This window comes from Paramormyrops kingsleyae, chromosome 16, assembly GCF_048594095.1.
Source record: "Paramormyrops kingsleyae isolate MSU_618 chromosome 16, PKINGS_0.4, whole genome shotgun sequence".
NCBI classification, from domain to species: domain Eukaryota; kingdom Metazoa; phylum Chordata; class Actinopteri; order Osteoglossiformes; family Mormyridae; genus Paramormyrops; species Paramormyrops kingsleyae.
In genome coordinates, this window is record NC_132812.1 from 3,718,109 (window position 1) to 3,737,615 (window position 19,507).

At 44.9% G+C, this 19,507-nt stretch overlaps 1 protein-coding gene across 6 annotated transcripts; it reads right to left on the reverse strand.

The window, feature by feature from the left end:
• Positions 1–430: 430 nt before the first annotated feature.
• LOC111854143 (glycerol kinase) lies at positions 431–19,507 on the reverse strand. 6 transcript variants are annotated; one of them, XM_072700652.1, is made up of 21 exons: positions 19,256–19,507; positions 17,082–17,155; positions 16,553–16,659; positions 15,959–16,036; positions 15,437–15,516; positions 15,186–15,323; positions 14,974–15,083; positions 14,577–14,643; positions 13,683–13,700; positions 12,201–12,236; positions 11,843–11,910; positions 11,695–11,737; positions 10,978–11,058; positions 9,093–9,171; positions 8,415–8,511; positions 6,962–7,046; positions 5,926–6,046; positions 5,666–5,809; positions 3,357–3,443; positions 2,253–2,339; positions 431–1,609 (listed from the first exon to the last, which is right to left on the reverse strand). In XM_072700652.1, exons 1-21 carry the CDS (start codon positions 19,346–19,348, stop codon positions 1,596–1,598), a joined length of 1,707 nt encoding a protein of 568 aa, XP_072556753.1. In that variant the 5' UTR covers positions 19,349–19,507; the 3' UTR covers positions 431–1,595. The 6 variants fall into 6 exon arrangements, with proteins under 6 accessions (XP_072556753.1, XP_072556755.1, XP_072556757.1 ...); XM_072700654.1 differs by lacking the exon at positions 13,683–13,700 and having other exon boundaries at positions 19,256–19,506; XM_072700656.1 differs by lacking the exon at positions 2,253–2,339 and having other exon boundaries at positions 19,256–19,506.

The following is a 19,507-nucleotide window of genomic DNA, read 5'->3' on the forward strand; positions in this document are numbered from 1 at the left end:
CCTTTTTGTGATCAATTTCTCTTGTAACTTCCTCAAAGAACTCAAGTAGATTAGTTAAACAGGACCTACCTCCCATAAATCCATGTTGGCTATCCCTCAGAATGTTATTTGAATCCAGGTAATCTACCGCTTTCACTTGGATTACAGCTTCCATTACTTTTCCAGTTAGGCAAGTTAAACTGATTGGCCTATAGTTTGCTGCATCACTTCTATCCTCATGTGGTTTCCCAGGAGTGTCTAATTAGCCTGGCTCGTAATATCATGTGGTATTTTTTTTTAACACTGAGAATTTCATTACCATACATGTAGCAGTTATCTAAATAAGTTAAATAATTATACCAGACTAAATAAGAAATACAGATTATGAAATGTGTAGAAAATTACACATTGTTAATAATGACTAATACAGATACATCCATAGTACAACAAATGTTTCTCCTTATTTAATTACATTGTTACTGCACATATGTTACAGACAGGTAATGGAAAAATGCCACCATTGCAAAAAAATGTCACAAAAAATGTGTGCTCCTCCTCTAAAGGTGAACTAGGACACTTGTTACGGAAAGCGCAGCCTCAACAGGACTCAAGGGTGCAGAATGACAGCTGGACAGGATCACAAATGAAGCAACAGTAACAAAACCGTTCTTTGTATGTTAGCAAAATGCTAACTGCCATTCAGAGGGACAAAGGAAGAGGCTGGGACAGATCATCCTTAGAATCAAAATCAGACGAATGATGAACTCAATCATTTTCTAAATAAACTCCTTTGACACTGAGTGCTATGTAGAGGACAGCATTTTTGTTTGCACTGATATAAAAAATACAGTACATACAGTGACACCATATACACCTATACAAGTGTACAGCAATGGCAAGGTATTAGAGCCAGGAAAAAGACACGTTAAACAGCCATGATCAAAGGTTTCTAGCAGTCAGCCATTATAATTATAACAACATTAAAAGACATCAGGTCTAATATAAATACCCAGATTTATTCATGTGCACTTTCAAACAGTGTTGTGTTGCTTTATGAGAGCCACAGTGTTTGGGCCACTAATTAGTCCCATTAAATGGTGTTTAACAGCCCAACACAGCGGCGGCTGCACAAACATTTCATGTAAAACTGTACAAAGTACTGCGAAGGTTTATTTCCCCCCGGTTACACTTAAGTTCCACTATCAATGTCCAATCCCCACCTAAGACGTCAGCAGACTATACCAGCCTGGTCATAATGTTAATAGCAAAAACACCCCCCCAACACAAACGGTGCCTATTGTACACAAATCCATATCACAGTTTGGGACTATAACCAGTGTCCTTGTCCCCTGCAGCGGACTGCTTTGTGTCCACGCGATCCGATCGGTCCTATCAGAGGTGCTGTCACATGGACATTTTAATGACCCAGTGGTCCCATCTGCAGGGTGATGTTGGGGATCAACAGGCGACTGGGCCGTAAACTTGGAATGCTTCCCCTCCCCCGGGAACACACAGCTCACCCAGGGGCATACAGACCCATGGTGAGGGGGGAGCAGAGCGGATAACCAGGCTGCCCCCCTTGCATCACTCTGCAGCACTGCATTGTGGGTGAGGACCTATGGACGTTGGCCTGTTTGTGGACAAGGTGAGACAGCCAGAATAAAAAAAGGAGCATTAGTCTCAGGGCACAGCAACACATATTTATGGCAATTAATGTAGTGATTAACGACTAACAGGAGGTGGTAGCCAGCCGCTCAGAGAAGGATAGAGAGAATAGGATGAGTGCAAATGCTATTGCCCACATACTGCAGTGTCAAAAAGAAGATGAAAGAAAAGAATCAGCTCAGTGTTTCCATAGAGTGTGATCCCCTTTCAGCCAAAGTCAAAACATTAGTGACCCTCCTCTGAGACCTTAGGAATAGTGGTCAACTACACTCAAGGAACACAGACAGTCTTAGTGCGACAGCAGCTCTGCCCAAGATGATGGGAGGAAGTTGCATGCATGAGTCTGACAAACAAAGCCAAGCACTGCGTGTCTGTGTGTGTAAGTGATACAGAATCTCTTTATGAGGCTTTACAAACTACAGCCATGCCTGTGAAGAGTGTCTGCAGGCTCAGTCCTAATCGTTTGTAGTGATATGCACACAGCACACGTATTTGCAAAGCTCACAGACACTGTACATTTACAGACGCTTGAAATTCACACTCCTATGTGCTGCTGCTGCTGCTCACAAGAACAAATAAAATCAGACATACAGGAAACAGACACTAACCTGTGATGTATTTTGCTCCAATTAACATAAACATGCTACCCAATATGTAAAATCCCATGGGGACACTACTGAAGATACTAGTTTCACCTGCAGGCCATCCAGAACGCGGGTCCGATTGACGCAACACAGAGAGGAGAAAGAGACAGTGGGACTGATGAATACAGTGTTCAGGACACAATGGGAAAACAGAGCAGCCCTGTCATGTGACCAGTGACAGGGGGCGGGGCTTGGGACACATCTGATTGGAGCTTAAGTTAAGGCAAGTTTAGTTAAAGAAAAATCAATAAATGCAAGAGGGGAGTTCGACCAAATTTGAAACGATTAGGATAATCTGGTGAATTTTTTCTAATTACAAAAAAAATTAGTATGAAAATGAAAAATTCAAAGAATTTGTAACTTAAATCCATCCAATTCAATTACAAATTAAGAAGAGAGGTGCAGAATTGCGATTAACACTGAAGGTGAAGAGGTCAGTTGGGTTCTGCAGGAGTGCCAGGGGGCCGGTTCTGGGATGGCTGCACACTCCCGTGCTGAAGCACGTGACCTCTGGGGTCGACCCTGGGGCTATTTAAGGGACACACTGGCAGTAGAGATACCAGGCAGGAAAGCGAGAGTACGCCTGTATAAAAACCTAAAAACAGCACTGATGCTCTGGGCTCTAGGTTTAACTCACACCCCCTGTCACCTTCACGTGTCCTGCTTTTCAGAAATTATACTTTTCCTTTAAGTGCAACAAGTATTAAAGAACAACACATTACACAGTGGAACCCTGAACAGGAGCTCAGTGGCCATTAAATCTACTGAACAGTAAAAGCCTTCAACCACTAGTATACACCAATGTCAGGGTATAATAATACTGGGGTGAGGGGTGGAATCCCTTTGTGTTCAATCACAGATTACAAAAGTAATTCTATTACAAATGTTAAGTCACTGTCCTGGAAGATACAAAGACAGCGACAATGTTAAACCACAGCAGCGGTTTGGGAGTCCCTGCAGCTCACGTGGACATCACACTCAGAGCTCTACGCGAACGTCCACCTTGAAACGACGGTGGCGGCGCATTTGTGGGCTGTGTGGGGCCACGGGGCAGGCGCACACATGTACCGTTTCCGTTAGTGATGGGTTCTGTGGTCTCCCAGTTCATGGCCTTCTGCACGGCCTTTTTCCAGCGTGCATAGCGGAACTCACTCTCTGGCGGGAGGGAAGAATGGCAGTCAACCAGCAGGTGGCAGCACATGCACAATTTTGAAGAAAAAAATAAATCCCCCCAAAGACATGATCTCTGGTCTAATATTTTGTGAATCAAATCTGCTATTTAGCAACAATAATAATTAATTGTGTACCCCCCACCCCCCCTGTAAAAAAAGAATAAAAATCACGCTTTGTCACTTTACAGGCTGAAATGAAAACAACTTAAATTTGTCCATCTTAATTTACTCAATCCAACATATAATATCCAAGTGAAAGAAAAAACAGCAACAGTCCTGAAAAATAATCACAAATAAAAAGCAAGAATAACAGACTGCATGAATACTTTGTGGAACCTCCTCTGGCTGTAATTTCAGCACTGAGCCTGTTTGGATACTTCTCTATCAACTTAGCATTCTCAGACAGCAATATCTGCCCACTCTTCCTTATTATTTAAGTTCAGTCAGATTGGATGGTGCCCCCTGGTGTGCTGCAATCTTATAGTGATCCCACAGATCTTCAGTGGGGTGTAAGTCTGGCTTCTGACTAGATCCTACATGGACATTCACCTTTCTCTCCTTCAGCCACTGTACGGCCGGGTGGGCAGTCAGCTTCTGATCAGGTGAAACATTTCCACCCTCAACTGTCCGGCAGTTGCCGCATGTATTTTCCCATCTATCCTGGCAAGTGCTCCAGTCCCTGCTGCAGAGAAACACTCCCAGAGCAGGATGCTACCCCCCCACCATGCTTTACTGCAAGCAAGGTGTTCTTTGGATGCGGAGCTGTACGGGCTTTCAGCCAGACATACCGTTTGGCATCGAGGCCAAAGAGTTCGATTTTCGTCTCATCGGACCATAGCACCTTTTTCCACTAGGTCTCAGAATCTTCAAGGTGGGTTTTGGCAAAGCTCAAACAAGATTTCACCTTTCTTGAGGGGTGGCTTTTCCTCCCATACAAGCCAGATTTGTGGAGCACTTGTGATGTTGTTGTCATGCACACAGTGACCAGTCTTTGCCATAAAGTCACGTGACTCCTTCAGAGTTGCCATTGGCCTCTCGGAAGCCCCTCTGACCAGTTTCCTCCTCACTCTGCCATCCAGTTTGCAGGGCTGGCCGAGTTCAGGCAGGGGCCTGTTTGTACCAAACACTTTCCACTTCTTAATTGTGGACTTAACAGGGATAGATAAGGTCTTTGCACTCTTGCTGTACCCATCTCCTGACTTTTGCCTGTCCACAGCTTTTTCCCTTGGAGATCTTCTGAAAGTGCCTTGGCAGCCATAGTAACTTGTTTGCTTTCAGCTGTACGGCCAAACACTGGGATGTTGAGTAGCTGCTTTCTCAGCTACTCAACATCATTACAGCTGATCACAGATGGGAGTAAATTACCTTGGTGTGCGACCCAGAAGGTGATTGGGTATACCTGATTGAGTTTATAAGTGGTGTTATTGGGGGGGCAGAGGGGAGTGATCCTTTATCAGTCCGTTATTCTTGTTTCTCATTTTTAATAATTTTTTAGGACTGTTGCCATTTTTCTTTCACGTGGATATTATCAGTTGAATTGAGTAAAGCTGGACAAATTCAGTTCTGTGGTGTTTTCATTTCAGGCTGTAAAGCAGGGGTCTCCAACTCCGGTCCTGGAGAGCTACTATCCAGTAGGTTTTCTATCCTACTTGGCTTCTGATGAGTCACACCTGGCCCTGGTATTTACCTGAGAACAGGTGTGGCTCATCAGAAGCCAAGTAGGATTGAAAACAGACTGGATAGTAGCTCTCCGGGACTGGAGTTGGAGACCCCTGCTGTAAAGTGACAGAATGTGATTTTTTTGACAGAGGGTGATTCTTTTCTATACCCACTGTAGCTAGATGTAGTCATATTTCAGATTAGTTTTGTCAGGAATTTGTCATACTTATGATAAATGCATGGAAGGTAAATAAAAGGAGTACAGTTTGTGGTACAGTGAGAAATGCCGTTTCATGCAAGAAAACCCCAATTTTCCTCCATAATATTAGCAAAACAATACACAGGGAGTCAGTTCCAGCTTCTCTGAAAGAAAGCTTCACTGGTGACAGAAGCTGAGTAGCGTTACTGCGAGTGCTGGCGTTACCTACAAACAAGCAGGAGGCTCAGTAATGGATGTGACCATGCTGTGGGGGTGTGGCCGAGTGAGCGAGGTCCCTGGTTTCATGCCGGACGAGTCAGGCACCCAGATAGACGCCCATCGCATACCTTCAGGGTTGATCTGGGGTTCGAACTTCTCTGAGGTGACGGCACTCAGGTCCTCGGGCCTCAGGCTCCACACGCTGACGCCCTCCGCTGCCCCAGCCGCCATGGCGGCACCAAGGGCAGTCGTCTCTGGCATCGAGGGCTTCACTGCAACACGGAAATGGGGGGGCGGGCAATCAGCCCTCACGTCTCCATTTATAGCAGAAACAAAGGAGGTCTTTCTGTGTAGTGTGGGTCTGACTGGCTAGGTGGCGCTCTCTCACCCACAGGGATGCACAGGATATCAGCCTGGAGCTGCATGAGCAGCCGGTTGGAGGTCATGCCCCCGTCCACCTGCAACTGCGTGAGCGGGATGCCGCTGTCCTGGTTCATCGCATCCAAGATCTGAGGCAGGAACAAGCAGAGACCCACTAACTCACAGCGTGGAGGGACCCTGCACAGCAGCAAGCTCTGCATCGCCTCCAGGATGGCATTTGTTACGTACAGGGACATATTGTTCCTATTGTCCTTCCTCCCCTCTTCCTTTTTTCATCCCTATCTTCAGCTGGCATCCTGACAGGTCCCTGATGTCATCCTCCCCCCAACAAGCGGATTGGCTGCCCCGGACGCGCACATTTGAAAGGCCCCTTGAATGATGGACTCGCAGTAAATTACGGGGCTTCCCTTTTTCGCTTTAAACATCCTTAAAACTTTGCTGAGCTAGTTTGGGTGTACAGTGTATGGATATGGTGATGTGTTATTACTGGCATTAAGCTGTGTCAGACGCACACTGCGCTCTCAGGACCTGTAGGAGTGACTGCCATATATTCTCCTGTTTTTGGTTTATCGAGGGAGGCCTGTTCTTTTCATCCTCTGTAGAGAAACCAATTGTTTGGTAGTTCGTGGTGCAGCGGCAGAATTATCAGCTGCCACATGGGAGGCCCGGGTTCGATTCCCAGTCTTTCTTTTGTTTGTTATACTGGTGCTAGCTCACCCCGAAGCCGTTCTGTTTGCTTTGTTCTGGTTCACATTCTTTTATTTTCCATTACAAAATACAAAATCTACTGACTTCATGTGAACCACATTGGTTGCATTTTCCTTCTGTATTCATGTTATGTTTCACCTTACAGTACCGCTGTCTTGCAGTAGGGCAGGGGTGCCCCACTCCAGTCCTGGGGGGCCAGAGCCCTGCACATTTTTGGGTTTCCCCTCGTTTAACACACCTGATTCAACTCCTTGAACCTGAACCTGTCCAGCATCTGGTAAAGCTGAAGTATGGTGCCAGGTGTGTACCGGGGCGGGGGGGGGGGGGGCTCTCACCTCCCGTGTCTGGAAGCAGACCGCCTCCAGGGCGGCGAAGGCAAGGTGATTCCTGTTAGTGAACTGGGTCAGACCGCAGATGATCCTACATGTGGGGGGGGGGGTGGGGGGGACAGAAAGAGGGAGGCGCTGTTACCACAGTGTGTCTCACTCACAAGAGCAGAGATTAAACAGCAGAAGGGCAGGGCTAGACATAAGCCGCGGCACCGCGGCCAATGGCCGTCGTGCCTTTCAAAATTGGCCGCACGCCTCCTCAAAATTGAAGTACCTTACGGCCAAGATTGGCCTGCCTTTAATGTTTGTCTGGCCGTATGCCCCCTTTTTACCGAAAGTAACGTTCATTACACAAAAGACTTGCGCACGACACGGTCCACTTTACCTCGTCAACAATCGATGCATCTGTACTGAACCCGAACCCAACCTTCGATACGAGAAACGAGGTCGACCCGCACATCTCGTAATTCCCAACTACTGAATGAACCGCAATGAATTCTGGACTAATACGATCATGTGTTCGTCGCATGATTGGCTGGTATGGTATGTATCGTCCAGTCTACTATGGAGCCACAGCAATGACAATGGTGCATCATCGGGGGTTACGTTTTTGATTGGAAAAGCCATCCGACGGTTTCCGAATAACAGATAGGTATCCTCTTCGGTAATCATCGTGTAGTTGTCGTCTGCTGCTTATGCTGTCACCATGCCTCGCAAAGATCGAGAACGTAAAAGAAAGCAAGCTGAACTCGCGGCTACTGCCGCAAAATGTTGCAAATTATCTATTTTGTTCAGGTAAGTGTCAGATGGTGTTGTAAAAAAACATTTGCCGAGGCAGAGCAGATTTGACTCAGAGAAGTACCAAGCTCTGCTGGGAGGATATAGGACTGGTAGCGTGGAGTGTGCAAAAAACGAACGTCAAGTCAATTGTCATGTACACTAAAAGAATACGGGTGTTCTGAGCAAACAAATACAAAAATATTGACGGCTCCTTTATTGTTGGATTTTGTTTTTTGAAATAAAGCTATATATATCTCTATATATATATATCTCTATATATATATTCTGTCTCAAATCGAAGGTCGTATTGCGTAGGTTGTCTAAACTTGGTAATTACAGTAATTGGTAATTAGTGACTCAGTATTGGCCCAATGCCTTTTTGGAAAGTTTCTGCTTTTTTGAAAATAAAAAAATGCATCCTTCATGGAAATAAAATTCCTCCACAAGGCCCGAGGTGTCCTATGAAATTTAAATAAATGAAAAAAACATTTTTACTCCAGATTTTGGCCTTGTGCCCAGGCTTAATGGCCTTGTGCCCTAGAAAAAATATGAATAGCCAAGGCCAAAGTGGCTGTGCCCTCCTAAATCCTTATGTCTAGCCCTGGAAGGGTAACACATTCATTTAGCCTCAGCATTTAAACTGGTGCCGACACTGATGCCAGAGCACAGGCACACTCACCCCCGGGCGCTAGGCTCCCAGTAGGGGGCGTATAAGCCAGAGAACGCGGGTACGAAGTAGCAGCCATAAGAGGTCCCAACAGTGGCAGCCAGGTTCTCTGTGGGGAGGAGAGCAAAGACTAATTACAGAAGGGAAATGCTCATTTTTCCACACACATACTATAAAGTGACAAAAAAGGAAGCAGAAGCAAGACGACACATGCTGTTGAGGGCTCCAGAGTCCCCCTGGTGCCCCCCTAAGGCCCAGTCCTGGAGGGGTTCATTATGCATAAGTTTGCCAGGTCTATGACTGACCAACAACCTCAGCAATGAGCGATTAGTTGTACCGCAGGTTTGGCAGAAAGACGGAAACCACTTCAGATCCGTTTATAACACATAAACCCAGCTGCGGAACTCGAAGCTGATCTCTGGGTCGCATGGTTACATGTAGCTGCTAATCCCCACCCACGTTTGATGGTGAATAATCTGAAATGGGGTTTCGGGGGCAATGTCAGCATTTTACACTAGTGTGAGTGAGCCTGAATTATCACAAGGACGATACACTGTGAACTCCAGCACTTCCAGAGAACCTAAAGCCACATCGGAGGCCATTATCAGCAGCTGCAATCATTAACGTGCAGCGAGGTTGACTCAGTGACTCATCTGCTCTCCATATCATGGGGCAGAGGACATGGCTCACCTATCTCGGTGGAGGACTGCACAATCCCCAGGTTATCCTTCAACCACTGCACCACCGCCCCAGCTATCGCCACCGAACCCTGCAGGGGAGAGGAGTCAGACACCTGAGCGGCTGACGCAGCAGAACACGCATCTCTGACTGCATCTTAAAGGTACACAAAGCCGAGTTAGTGAGGCTACATCTAACAGGAATGACTGATTCTCAATCTCAATCTCTCCCAGCAGATTATACAGATTATACCAGCTGTCACAATCATTAAATCTTAGTCGATGATTAACTGCCATACAAATAATTGCGATTAACGATTTGTTTGTCTTTTTCTCTTCATTTTATAGCACTATTATAGAGTTAGCCTAATCATAGTTTAATAATATATAGACACTTTATAGATATATATCTATAGAGGAATATATGTATTTGTATATATGTATTTGTTTGCCTTTATAAACAAAAATAGTACAGGGCAGATGACAAAAAAACAAATAAGAAGTTAAACGCCTCGAAATAAACAACTGGTGTGGTCACTAGCCGGTGCCCCCCACCCCATTTTACCTTGTACGTCTGCGCAGCATTTTCTAACACGCGTACACCGCGTAACATTAACTGGCACTGCCCAATCCGTTCAACCTCCCATTTTATGGCAAACCATGTTGTCTACATTCCCAGCAAACAAAGCCGGATAACTTATTGGAATTAGAGTAGTCTGGGGTAAACATAAGCGAACATAGATGAAGTCCATTTAAACTGGGATACCCTACATCCAACAAGTTATCCAGCTAAGCAAGAAATCCGGCCTTGTGAAGCCCCTTGTGTTAATGGTTCTGCTAACTTGAAATAATCCATTTTCTTTGCTTGTGATTTTCAGTGCTCACTCCAGTAATCTATTTCCAGTTTTTGGATGAACGTTAAATAGCTCACATCTTAAACGTCCGTTTATATTTCCATCACTTTAAATTGCTGCTGTCCAGCGACAAATATATTTTGCTAAACTTTGTTTGCTTTTGTTCACTCTGAACTGAAATGTGAAGTTTGGAGTATTTTGCATTTGTTTCACCCATATTTAAATCATGCCAAAGCAGTGAGATCAGGGGAAAAAAATGGAAAAAATAAATAACATACATTCCTCTATTTGTTTGTCCTATTGGCATTATCTAGTGACTTTGCTGCAGCATAAGAGTGGCAGCTGTCCGGGGTATACGCTCACCCCACCATGACTGTGGTACAAAACCTGACCCATAAACATGCACTCAAACACAGGTATAGGTGCTATGCAGCATTTTTTACTAAACAGACAGAAAACAAAAATCCAAAATCAGAATATCTGGCTTAATATCCCATTCTGGGCTGGTGGAGATGAATGAGGTGTAAATGGGGCAGGTGGTATGGATCAGTTCAGAAGCACAAACACAGGACGTCATTAAACAAGCGCCAGTCAAACATTATATGAGAGAAAACTATGTGGAAATAGCCATAGAAATATGCTGGTTCTGTCTCATCCAGCTAGTTTACAGATGAATGGAGGCGATATTAGTGATTATACAAAATAATCGCAGTCAGGTCAAATAATTGCGATCAGCTGATTATCTAACAATTGTGATAGGCCTAGATGGTCCCAGCATGCCTGTCCAATCAGCTGCAAAGGGGAGGCCCCATTAAAACCCATACAGGCCACTTATTTACATTTTATTAATGCTTTTATCCAAAGTGACACACAAATGACAAACGGGGTCATTAAGCAACGTTAAGGGACAAATGATCAAAATCACTGACAACCTTCTGATCACGAGTCCTAAGCCACAGAGCCACACAGCAGCCAGTGCAGATGACGCGGCCTGCCTCAGGGGAGCTGATTCCACAAAGCTGAGGCTAATGCAGATGCTCGTACCTCAAGCGCATAGCAGGCCGGCTTATCTCTCCCCAGCTTGTAGGCCACCGTTGTCAGGAGGCCGTGCTCTGACATCACCGGCTATGGGAAGCAGAAGACAGACCCGCGTTACAGATGGACATGAAGACACCAAAGGAAAAGCCTGGCTTAGCCTGCACCTCAAAATCTCTATATGACAGAACCAGAGATCAAGCAGACATTTCATAACAAGGACCACTTACTGAATCACTGAGTCTGCCCCAGTTTTTATGTGTCAATATAATATTCTTTGAAATGCAATCACTGCAAATTTTCACCAGCTGAGCTGGTCCAAGAATAGATTGCTGGTTGAGTGGAAATTTGCACACACAGTTTAGCTGCATGACACAGCAGAATACATTACACTGTCAGCCATCTGTACTTATCAGCAGCTAAAAAAAAACAAACCAAAAGTACAGCTTTTTCTCCCAGTCTAATAGCGTCATACTGATCCAGGACGGGTAGGTGATGTACCTCACAAACAGAGCTTTTATTATCGTAACTCCTCTAACAGCTGGGGGAGAACAAACTGAACTCTATTAAACTGATCAAAACTATGAAAATATGTTAAAAGGCCATGTTCAGTCACCTGCATTAAACTGGTAAAATGCTACAAGGTTCTGGAAATTTCAGATTTCTACAGTGATTTCATTTATCCTTTCAGAGTAGGATTTAAACTGCAAAGAGAGACGAAATTACCTTTAGGCCTGTATTTCTGAGAAGGAAGCAACCAGTTCCATACCTGAAAAGAGGCAATATCTTATGTTTTATCAAACGATGAAGTGGCCGATGCATTCTGGGAAATCGTGTCTGTACCGTTCCATATAGAAGAGAGGAGAGCACTCACGTGTTTTTGGCCTGTCCATCCTGGAAGCACATCTGTCCCACCAGAGCAGCAGACTGGTCCCCCAGGCACTGTGGGACAGCGCCAGTGGGGGATGCTTAGTGGGGGCATGTTCCCTTGCCACATTCAAGAAGAATGATACACATCTACACGGAATACTTTTCTGCAGTGGGACAGTCCTTTTCACAGCCTGGTATGTTCTGTACTACAGCACTAAGGCAACAGCTTCTGTAGTTTTCTACTGGTCTGTATAGTATGGCTCCCTCTACAGTGTGGCATTACATATAGCAAGTTCTGTAGTGTTGCAGCACTAGTACTGTGAGTCCTAGAAGCGATAAGAACAGCATAACACGGCACTCACCCCAGATATGGGCACCCCAGTGAGAGAGCCTGATTTCTGTAAAGACGACACAGTATGTACTGTAAGATGGGTGAGCAGAGGACCACCTTACTTATATCACTAGTGCAAAGCAGCAAACAAGCCCACAGCAAGTGAACCGCACCCACCCACACAGCCAAAAACCCATTTCATATTTCAGGCCTGTTCAAGCCATAAAATATTCTACAGTGAAGTCACACACACACAAGCAATTGAAAAAATAAAAGGGGTGGTTTGTTTCCCATAAGACCCATGTGTTTGAAATGGACACTATATACCACCATCTGCACCACATTCAAACAAGGCGACAGGTTCACAGGTGACAGGGCCTGTGGACAAGCTTTCTGTAAGGTTAGAGAATGCGTGGGACAACAGCATTTCTGCATGACCATAGCCACCAAAATGCTACCTTCTCATTGGTCAGAGCCTGTTCATTTATGTTGGGAATTCTAGCAGGAACGGCCTTATTTTTTCATAGACATACTATTTTTAATCCTCATCTGAGGTGTGAACAAGCACTATTCTCACCATTGTGCAGTTTTTGGGGCATTTCACACAGATAAGCTCTGTCCTTTACGGTAGCCCTCACAAAGATACCTCCCCTGGAGGATTTTGGCAAGTATCTTCTTGTAAAAAAATTACAATTAAATTATGCAAGTTCTTAAGATGATGTCTTCTGAACAAACCAATAAATAAGCAGGATAACAAATGCAACAGACCTGATAAAGCCGGCAGGGGTCAAAGGTAGGTTATATGACCCGCAGCTCCATGCAAATGATGTCACTATGCGTTTCTACACAGGTCGCCCATTCTCATCAGTGCTACTGCCACGGCATCACAATTCAGGTGAACATTGTTCTGAGAGGCGTGCATTGTGGACTCGGCAAAGCTGAGGCACACCCCCCTACAGATGATTTACATCTGCAACATTTAACAAGTTCCCATGGAGTGAGAAGACAGAGTGTGGTGAAGGCCCTTGAGGCCTGAACTTCACAGATCCACACACTGGGCGAATCATGGCTTCACATTACTTGTCATGTGACTGTTAAGTGCTTTAAATGCCCCACAGGCTGTATTTCAGAAACAGAAGGCAAATCAGGGCATGAACTTTGACCCTACAGCAGGGATGCCTGAATGTTTGAATTACGTTTGAGTACAGAAAACAGAACCACAAAACTACCAGTGGAAAGAAACACCATCAGCCTCAGGTGGCTCAGTGCTTATGGGAACTCATTTTGTCTGAAAGGCTTGAAGGTACAAGTCCCAGGAGGGGCACCGATGCCAGTCTGTTCAGAGTTGCAGATTTCCAAATGCATAAACAACGGCTAAAGAGTATTCTAGGCTCCGTCTTTCCATTCTGCTCCTGACTGTATCAGTCCGGTTACAAAACGAGGAAGAGGAGGACCGGGACATGCTTTTCATGGTGGCAATGGTGATGACTAACAACGATGAAGACCTACTCACCAGACTAGAGCTTATTTTCTGCCAGTAAGCAGAGAGAGACAACAGAACAGGAATGAGTGCGAGTGCCCATAACACTGACACCGCTCTGGTGCCGATCTGCACACGGACCAAGAGCGTCTGAAAGGCAGCCGCATATTCCAAAAGGGCTTAATATCCCTCGATCCCTTAAACACAGCAATGATCATGAATTCTAACCAAAACGATCTCCAAAGGATACAAATACGCAGCAATAAAAGACAGTCTGACACACAATTATCACTGTAAACACATCCTCACCCACTGTTATGGCTTTGCCACATGAGTTTAGACAAACTGTATGCATCTACAGTACTAGTCAAAAGTCTGGACCCAGCTGCTTACAATACATCTGTCTCTATTTCAGCGATTCACCTCATAATAAGAGATATCAAGGCAATGAAGTGAAACACAAAAATTGCATCATCCGAGAGAAACGTTCATCATCTCATAATTTCATCATCTCATAATTTCCTCAAATTTTAGACACCACTTTAGCTTCCACGACAGCATTGCAGATTCTTGGCAATCTTTCAGCCAGCTTCCATTTGTAGCCACCTGGAAAGCTTCTCCAGCCGTCCTGAAGGCGTTTTCACAAGTTCTGGGCAAAAGTTGGCTACCTTGCTCTTACTCTTCAATCAAACTCATCCCAAACCAGCTCTTTCTGGTTTGAGATTGTGGGGGCCAGGTCATGTGTCGCAGCCCTCTATTTCCTTATTCCCAAAGATAGTACTTACATAACCTTAGTTATCTTGTTGAAAAACAAATGATATTCAGTAGACATGTGCAGACTTTTGACTGGCACTGTAAAGCTCAAGGTTGAATAAATGTGTAACAGTGTGTTCATGGCTTGTGAGAGTCACGGAGGCTACAGCTTACCATCAAACCATATATTTCTGAGGAACTTCTCACTTTTGGCAAAATCTCCATTGGAATATCAAAATATCTGCAGGGGAAAAAAAACAGGAAGGTAGGTAAAAAATAAAAACAGAATGACTGACTTCTCATTTATTTAAAGAACCTGTGTGCTGTAATCAAAGTGAAGCACTATTTGGCCATTATATTAAGTGAACAGGTCAAATTAACCTGGGTGACAGTCAGAGCCCCATCAGTCTGGAGACAGACAATGACAAAACAGAGCAGGAAAAAAAGAATCAAAAATTAAAAGTGCAGAAAATAAAAATGCACTGTATTACACACACACACACACACACACACACACACACGCTGGTCTAACATACAGGCTGTGTCATAGGTACAGCTCAGTGAGACATACTGACAAAGCTCTGGATCCCAGTCCATGGTGTGAATGTTGAAGAGCATGGTCCTGCTGGCGTTTGTCACATCAGTGCAGTGAACCCCCCCACTCTTACCCCCCGTCAGACTCTGTGGGGACATCACAAACCCAGTAAACTGAGGGTTCAGTTCCAGAGGGGCCTACTGTAGTATACAACACTGAATACAATAAAAACGGAGTCTATTTCGCACCCAAATCAACCAGGAATCAACAGTGCCAAACATGGCCCTGTCGGATTGGACAGCTTCTCGGACTTCAGGGACATTGTCCAATAGCCACCGGAGCTTCACCGCGCTGAAGTAGGTACTGATGGGAAGGCCTGTCTTATGCTGGAGGGAAGGAGGGAGGGGAGAGAGAGAGAGAGAGAGAGAGAGAGAGGGATCAGTCTGTAGTTATAACCATCTTTTGAGATGGGTAGCGGCCAGCACTCCAGCAGCTTCACCTTCAGATGGTTCTTGTTCCTCCCAGGCGTCTTGCTGATGAGCCGCTCCACAGTGGATTGTGTGCGCAGGTCAAGCCACACTGCCAGAAGCCAGAAATTAAAGAGTTAACGGTGACATAAGACACAGCCTTGTGAGTGTGGGAGTAGAATGTGCTCAGGCAACAGCTGCACATGCCGGTGGAGAGTCCCGCTAAACCCCAAGGCCTGTCAGGACTCAGGCATGCAGACCACTAGGGGTGTAACGATATACTCAGCCCACGGGACAAGACGAGACGCGGTGGGAGTTTAATTTGGTTGAGTTTTAAATTTTTCCTCACATACCTATCAAAAGTCATGTGACTCAGCACAGCAAGAGAGAAATGGCGTCGTTGTGGAAAGGTGACTAAGCAGCAACAAGTAGGCCCCGCAGTTCATCATGCTGCATCAGATGGGATCATGGGCAGTGCAGGTGGTGTGGCCAGCTCTGGGCTCACCCATTTATGCTTCTCCAAAGGACACCAATTCTAAGAGACCAGAACTTACCAATAGCGTTGTAGAGAGGCTCTCCAGTCATCTTATCCCAGATTAGCGTGGTCTCTCTCTGATTGGTCACTCCAATTGCTGGTAATTAAAAAGGCAACAATTTAATACAACCCTTAACGAAACAACTCTTTAGCTAATGTGTACATGCTTATTGTGAAAAATCTGTATTTTACAACAACAGGGATAACCACAGACTGACATGGAACAGGAATAGAAAAGATACATTACGCACTATTATGGAGAAACTAGTGTAGCTTTGGCAAACCCCATTGTGATCTGCTAGACAGACGCACACATGTGCAGTACTGTGCAAAAGTCTTAGGTAGTCAAAGAAAATTACGTCTAAATGGTCTTAATGTTGGTGTAAAACTCTGTCTATCGGAGTGTTTCAAAATCTCTCTAAAGTAACTCCTGTATTTGCAACAACCATCCAATACGCCCACTAACACACCATGTTTGACTAATCAATACCTCACAACGTTTTTGAAATAATTAAGTTAATTAATTAAGTGAGCTGATGGTGAAACATACAGTATGGAATGGCTGGGGTGCCCCCCTGCCCCCTCTCCTCCCAGCATATGAACACTGGTATACCTTTAATGTTGGAGATGTCGATGTTGAGCTGGGTCATCTTCTCACATGTTCTCTCCATGCACTCATACACAGAATGAAGGATTTCTTTGGGGTCCTCCTCCACCCATCTGGCCAAGAGACACAGTGTGTGAGTCCCACCCAGGCTCCATCCATCCATCCATCTTCCGTAACCACTTGTCCTATTCTGGGTCACGGGCGGTACGGAGCCTATCCTGGAGGCTATGGACTCAAGGCAGGGAACAACCCAGGATGGGGTGCCAACCCATCGCAAAGTGCCTAACCCGGCTCTTATTCACAGTTTAAAATTGTCTGGGTTATCATAAAATTATACTTGTTAGACTAAATTTGTTAGAAGTGCTTATTATAATAAAGGTAATTTTTAAATTACTGATTCCAGTAAACAGAAAACCAAACATCAAAGAGGCTCCAGCCCATGAGAGTCAGAATCCGATGTTGGTCTTAGCTCACAAGAAAAAAAACGGCATAGACACGGCGTGCGGTTGCAAGGCATTGTGGGAAGAGTGCTCACCCTTCTTTTGGGAAACTCTGCTTGATCTCCACCTGGTGGTGGCTGAGGAGCTCGGCTGTCTTGGCATTAAACACCTGAAAAGGTACGGAGAGAGAGAGCAGTGAACATAAAAATTAAAGAGATCATGATTTCCAATCAGACCCAATTCACCAAACATAAACCCACAGTATAGCAACACACCCTGTCTTCACTTTAGAGAGACTATATCAGCTGACTAACTACTAACTAGAGATGTCATAAGTAATGAAGCCTTGAGGCAAGACTCTTCCCATTTGAAGAGAAGCTGCTGCGTGTCTATATGGTTAACAGCTAATCTGAAACTGGTTTATGAAAAACTGGATCATTAATGTGGCTTGTCGAAGATCTAGCTTCTGTAAGTCAGAAGTCCAGGCTGCTTATGCATACAGGACACTGGGTACTTAAGAGATGAAGGTTAAAAATGAATTAAAGATCAAAGTCAGTAGACAAACTGCTCTAACGATGTGGGTGAACCTGCTTAACCCCTACAGCAAGGTGGCCATTACACCTACACTGTCAGCTGGGCTAATCATTCTGGTTGCCCCACCCAAACCACTATACTGCCCCATTTGCTGAACAAGGGGCCCCTCCCATTCCCAATCCACCTCCCTGGCCTGGAAAATATTTGGCAATGAATGGAATTTCTCTTGTAAAAGATTCCTTAACATGCAGGAATAAATAACTGAGAAACAAGAACCATTGAGAATCTGCAAGTATACACCTAATCTGCGTTGTACAGAGGACAGTTTTGTGTTTAATATTTTTAAACAGCGCAGCAGCTCTCAGGTAATCAAGGCCATTAAGACCAGTAGCTCCTGGTACAAAAACCAGCAACAATCATGTCACAGGTGCCATTCGGCTGGTGCTTTTATGCAAAGCAACACTGGGGTTAAGGGTCTAGCCCAGGAACCCAACACTGCTGACTAGGGTTTGAACTAGCAACCATCTGATTACAGTGGATACACTCTGAGGCATGGAAATAACACGGAGCACAAGGAACATCACACAGCTACAGAAAAAGCAACTTGCCACAGACATGGAAAAAATGGCCACAGGCAGCTGACCGAGACCGTGCCACTAGCATTGATGTTTGGATAGCAGCTGAGGTCAGGGCAGTTCTCCACGTCACCGGACTGTCACGACCCCACTGGGGTCCAGCACTCTCGCGTGCCAAGTTAGGTCATTAGACTCTTTCGTACACATCACATTTGAGAGAGCCAGAGGAGAGCAGCAAAGCTTTCCATAACGCAGAGCTTGGACAACATAACGCTTTTCCATTAGCAGTTCCAGAGCTTTTGAGAACCCAATACAGGTGAAGAACCCACTGGATTAGAGTTATCCTCACATTTAAAAGGGGACACAAGATATATTTAATATGAGCATTAGTAGGAGTCATATTGCAAGTTGCAACCCACACTGTCACTACTGGATATACTAAAAAAAGGGTCTAGAACTATTGCTTTATACCATCTGTATAGAGAGCTATAAAAGGGGATTAGGAAAAACGAACTGGGAAGGCATCAATGACCAAGCCAAGGTTGTGTGTTTTAAGAAAGCACCATTTAGGCAGTAAGAATGAAACAGTAGGGCCAGAACTTGGCAGACTAATTTGACGTGCATGATAATGCACTACTTGAAAATAAACAGCACTGAGCAAGTTCTTCATCCCAATTCGAATATAAGTGCCAATTCAGACCAGAAAATTAAGCAAGTTATAACCGGTCATTCAGCTTGATGTCCTGCTATACTCGCAACGACAGGATAAAGAAGAATGCAATAGGTACACATGTTACACAGCGTGAATGCCAAAGGGTAAAAATTAACAACTTAAATTTGGTGGAATTGCACCAGACATACATCAGAGTAGGATAATATTCCAGTTGAAAACAAAATGTAAGCCATTTTATCCCGCATACGAGTTTGTGAATATAAACAGAATGACAGGAAACTGCAGGGGACAGTAATCGAATACGATCAATGGGTTCCAAACATTTATATAATGAACTGAATATTGTCAGCACATGTCTATAACCAGCCCAGTAACCGGCGGGTTAAGACCACCCCTCTCGTCAATGAGAGGGTTATTTAAAGGACACTCAGTAGCAATGAAGAACACAATGAAACAAAAATGCCCGGGATTATGCTCGGTGACTCACCAAGAATCTCGTGGAACTGGTACCTTGATCAATAGCCGCCACAAGAGGACCAAGCATGATTCTATCGGAAGAGGCTGCCATAGTATCTTTCATGTACGCTTCGTCTTTAGATGCTCAGGGCCGGACCGCAGCGTTTTTTATACCCGGAACGCCCGGCACCTCTGAAAGAACCCCAGAAGCCGCGGTAAAGCATGCGCGACTCGCAGTTGTGACGTCGAACTGAAATGCCGACTGGAGGGGCGTCTCTCGACT

Excerpts from the sequence above, each read along its gene's own strand:
- LOC111854143 (XM_072700651.1), bottom strand. The coding sequence starts at position 19,348 with ATGAAAGATACTATGGCAGCCTCTTCCGATAGAATCATGCTTGGTCCT. Across the intron at positions 11,059-11,694 it reads TCAGAAATACAGGCCTAAAG|CCGGTGATGTCAGAGCACGG; the intron begins GTAATTTCGTCT and ends TGCTTCCCATAG. Across the intron at positions 8,512-9,092 it reads GCAGTCCTCCACCGAGATAG|AGAACCTGGCTGCCACTGTT; the intron begins GTGAGCCATGTC and ends TCCTCCCCACAG.